Source organism: Triticum dicoccoides, chromosome 5B, assembly GCF_002162155.2.
Source record: "Triticum dicoccoides isolate Atlit2015 ecotype Zavitan chromosome 5B, WEW_v2.0, whole genome shotgun sequence".
NCBI lineage: Eukaryota > Viridiplantae > Streptophyta > Magnoliopsida > Poales > Poaceae > Triticum > Triticum dicoccoides.
In genome coordinates, this window is record NC_041389.1 from 434268040 (window position 1) to 434271362 (window position 3323).

Sequence of the window (3323 nt, forward strand, 5' to 3'; positions counted from 1 at the left end):
GGGAAAGTTATTGGGCCTATTGGGCCATAGTGGAGGAGAGGAGGCAGGCCACGGGAGGCGGCCCCCCTCTTTCCTTCTCCCTCTCTCCCTTCCCCTTTCCCCTCTCCGTTGATTGGAAGGATGGGGGTCGAATCCTACTTGGACTAGGAGTCCAAGTAGGACTCCCCCCTTGGGCGCCCTCCTTGGCCGCCGGCCTCCTCCTCCCCCTCCTTTATATACGTGGCCAGGGGCACCCCAAAGGCACACCAAGAATTCTTTTAGCCGTGTGCGGTGCCCCCTTCCACAGTTTACTCCTCCGGCCATAACGTCGTAGTACTTAGGCGAAACCCTGCGCGGATCACATCATCAACACCGTCGCCACGCCCTCGTGCTGGCGGAACTCTTCCTCGACCCTCTACTGGATCAAGAGTTCGAGGGACGTCATCGAGCTGAACGTGTGCTGAACACGGAGATGCCGTACATTCGGTACTTGTATCGGTTGGATCGTGAAGACGTTCAACTACATCAACCGCGTTAATCAATGTTTCCGCTTTCGGTCTACGCGGGTACGTGGACACACTCTCCCCTCTCGTTGCTCTGCATCTCCTAGATAGATCTTGCGTGATCGTAGGAATTTTTTTAAAATTGCATGCTACGTTCCCCAACAAAGCATGCATGGTTGCGCACCACACAAGACGAACAAGAAGAATTAGAGTCACCTAAATATATTGTGATGAATGGCTGAGAAGCATGCTTTACTCAACAGTGGGCCTCATGATTTATAAGCGACCTTGTTTTATAGAAATCAAATTATGAGTTAACTCGCGTTTGGGTTTTCTATGTGAGCTATGCTTTTTTATGAATGCACATATGTAGTTGTTATCGTTGTTTTAGATTTAACCAGGGGTTGAGACATCTCCACTATCTCTACTCGACATTGTTTCCGTCTCATATTGCGTCGCCGATATATTGCCAAGGTAATAAATTAACAGAACAAAACTCATACTCATTTTTGGCTTTTCATCAATTTTTTAAAATACTCACTCTAAACAATATCTCTTCCAATAAAATTCTTTATCACCATATACTATGTTTCATAACTTTCTCATGATCTTAAACATCAAATTATTTGTCGACAGTTCCCTCAGCAACGTGCACCGTATCATCTAGTTAGTCAAAATAACCGAACGGGCAAGGCTACTTCTACCCTTGCGGTCGTGCCAAGAGAAAGACATCGGATCGGCTTAAAAGGGAAGGACCGAGTACCAACGAAAGCTGGATGGACGTGCGACGGTACGTTGTACACCCACTACTGAGCTTGGCTCCACTCGTGCACTTGCATTCTCATGTGGACAGTTTGTATGAATTTGTATCTAGGCTGGCTGTGGCTGGTGATGTGGATCAGTGTATGTGGCCACTGGTGGTGGCCTGGTTAGATCGAATGAGTTGCGGATCAAGTTTAACATGTGAGTTATTTTACCCCCCAAAAGGAAAAAAAAAGATTAAGAATTGAGTTACTACCAGGCTATCAGGATCTAGAAACGGTCAGCATCATCAACTATTCAACCGGTCAATGAAAACCGACGGGAAGATGACCTCAGCCGGTGTTGATTTACCGGCCACTCCAATCTCCAAATGACAAGAAGATTTATTTTTTTCCCGGTCAATTAGATCACATACACAAGTAGGAGTAATAAGCTTCCCACGGAAGTATTAGTGAGAAAAATCTTGCAAAGACATAGTACATGCTCACTACCTATTTTACTCGCACACAAAAAAAATGCTCATTACCTATTTTGCCTATTTTCCATAGTAATATTGTTTACATCTTTGCAGTCGCAAGCAAGAAAATCTGAGATGGAAGTACTATATGGAACAGAGTGAAGTTCACATCCGCGACCTGTCCACCGAGAACTTCTGATTCGGAAGCAATACGCACGCATGGAGATCGTCGGGAGGGTGCAAGGCCGCACACCACGCCACGCCACGCCACTACCCTACCATTCACACTAGCCTGGCTGTGCCCCGGCCGGCCCCGGCAGTCTAGTCTACGTACTACTGCTTGGCCACGGCGATGGAGTTCTTGCAGTGCGCGATGGCGGCCTGGATGGCGCTCTGCAGCTCCTCCATCGTGCTCTCCTCCGACGACGTCGACACCTTCACCAGCGACCCGCCCACCGACAGGTGACCGCTGTTCACCGGAGACGCACGCAGCGACGCCGGCGCCGACGACAGCTGCCCGCGCCGCTGCCTCCACCGCTCGCGCTCCATCGTCGCGGCGGCGCCCGGCCCGCTCACCGAGAACGTGTGCGGCCTCCGCCGCTGCCCCCGCCTGTCCCGCTCGCCGTGCCTAGAGAAGGAGGCGAGCAGCTGCTCCACCAGCGACGCCATGTACTTCTTCACCCGCTGGCCCACCTCCAGCGGCCCTCTCTTCCCCTTCACCTTCTTCCTGTCCTCCTCGGCCTTGCCGGCCGTGTCGTCTCTGCCCTCGCCTGATCTCCACGCGCCGCCGAGGCCGGGAAAGAAAGGCGACGCCCTGGCCTTGGCCCTGTCCCTGTCATCGCTGCTGCAGCTGCTGTGGCTCGTGGCTTGACGATGGTTGGCTTTGGCGTAGTTGTTATGGCTGATGTCGCTGCCGACGCGGCCGATGGGTCTCCTGGACATGTCGACGGCGGCCGGAAGCGGAAGGACGCGGGGGTGGACGTGAGAAGGTGGAGGCGATGGAGGGAACGGAGAGAAGGAGAAGGAGAAGTCGGGGGAGGGCGAGGAGGATAGCGGTGGCCGTGGTGGTGGGGAAGGCGCGGTTGGCATGAACAGAGGAGGAGGCGACCGTGGCCGCGGCGCGTCCATGGCTTTGAGCTGCAGGGTTTGTGCTTGCGCGCGCGGGCGCGTGGTGGTAGGCAGGCAGGTTAGGTCGTCGGCAGCTATTGTGGGGGACGCAGCATGGCACGCACAAAAGAGCTGAACGAGAAACCTGTAAGGTGAAGAAGGTAAGCACAGACAAACAACAGGTGAAGAAGATTAGTACTGCTAAGGAGCAAGCTGATGAAGTGAGAAATGTAGATATGGACTAGTATTTAAGTCGGAAAGTAACGTAAACAGGGACATATTTGACACCATGATCAAAGAAACGGTCAGCTTTGACTTGTTGAGTACTCCCTCCATCCGAAAAATACTTATCGAAGAAATTGATGCATCTAGATGTATCTATTTTTCGGACAAGTATTTCGGACGAAGGGACTATGTTTATTTCTATCAAGGAATATTCGGTCGCTTGCTTTTAAATGCCACGACCTTGCCGGCCTGCCCTGGTTTTCTTCATCCTTCCCCCTTTTAGGCCTCCT

The 3323-nt window shown here is 52.0% G+C and overlaps 1 protein-coding gene across 1 annotated transcript; it reads right to left on the reverse strand.

The window, feature by feature from the left end:
- Positions 1–1686: 1686 nt before the first annotated feature.
- LOC119310121 (probable BRI1 kinase inhibitor 1) lies at positions 1687–2968 on the reverse strand. The gene has a single exon (XM_037585961.1). The coding sequence runs from the start codon at positions 2827–2829 to the stop codon at positions 2035–2037; it is 795 nt and encodes a 264-aa protein (XP_037441858.1). The 5' UTR covers positions 2830–2968; the 3' UTR covers positions 1687–2034.
- Between the last annotated feature and the right edge of the window lie 355 nt (positions 2969–3323).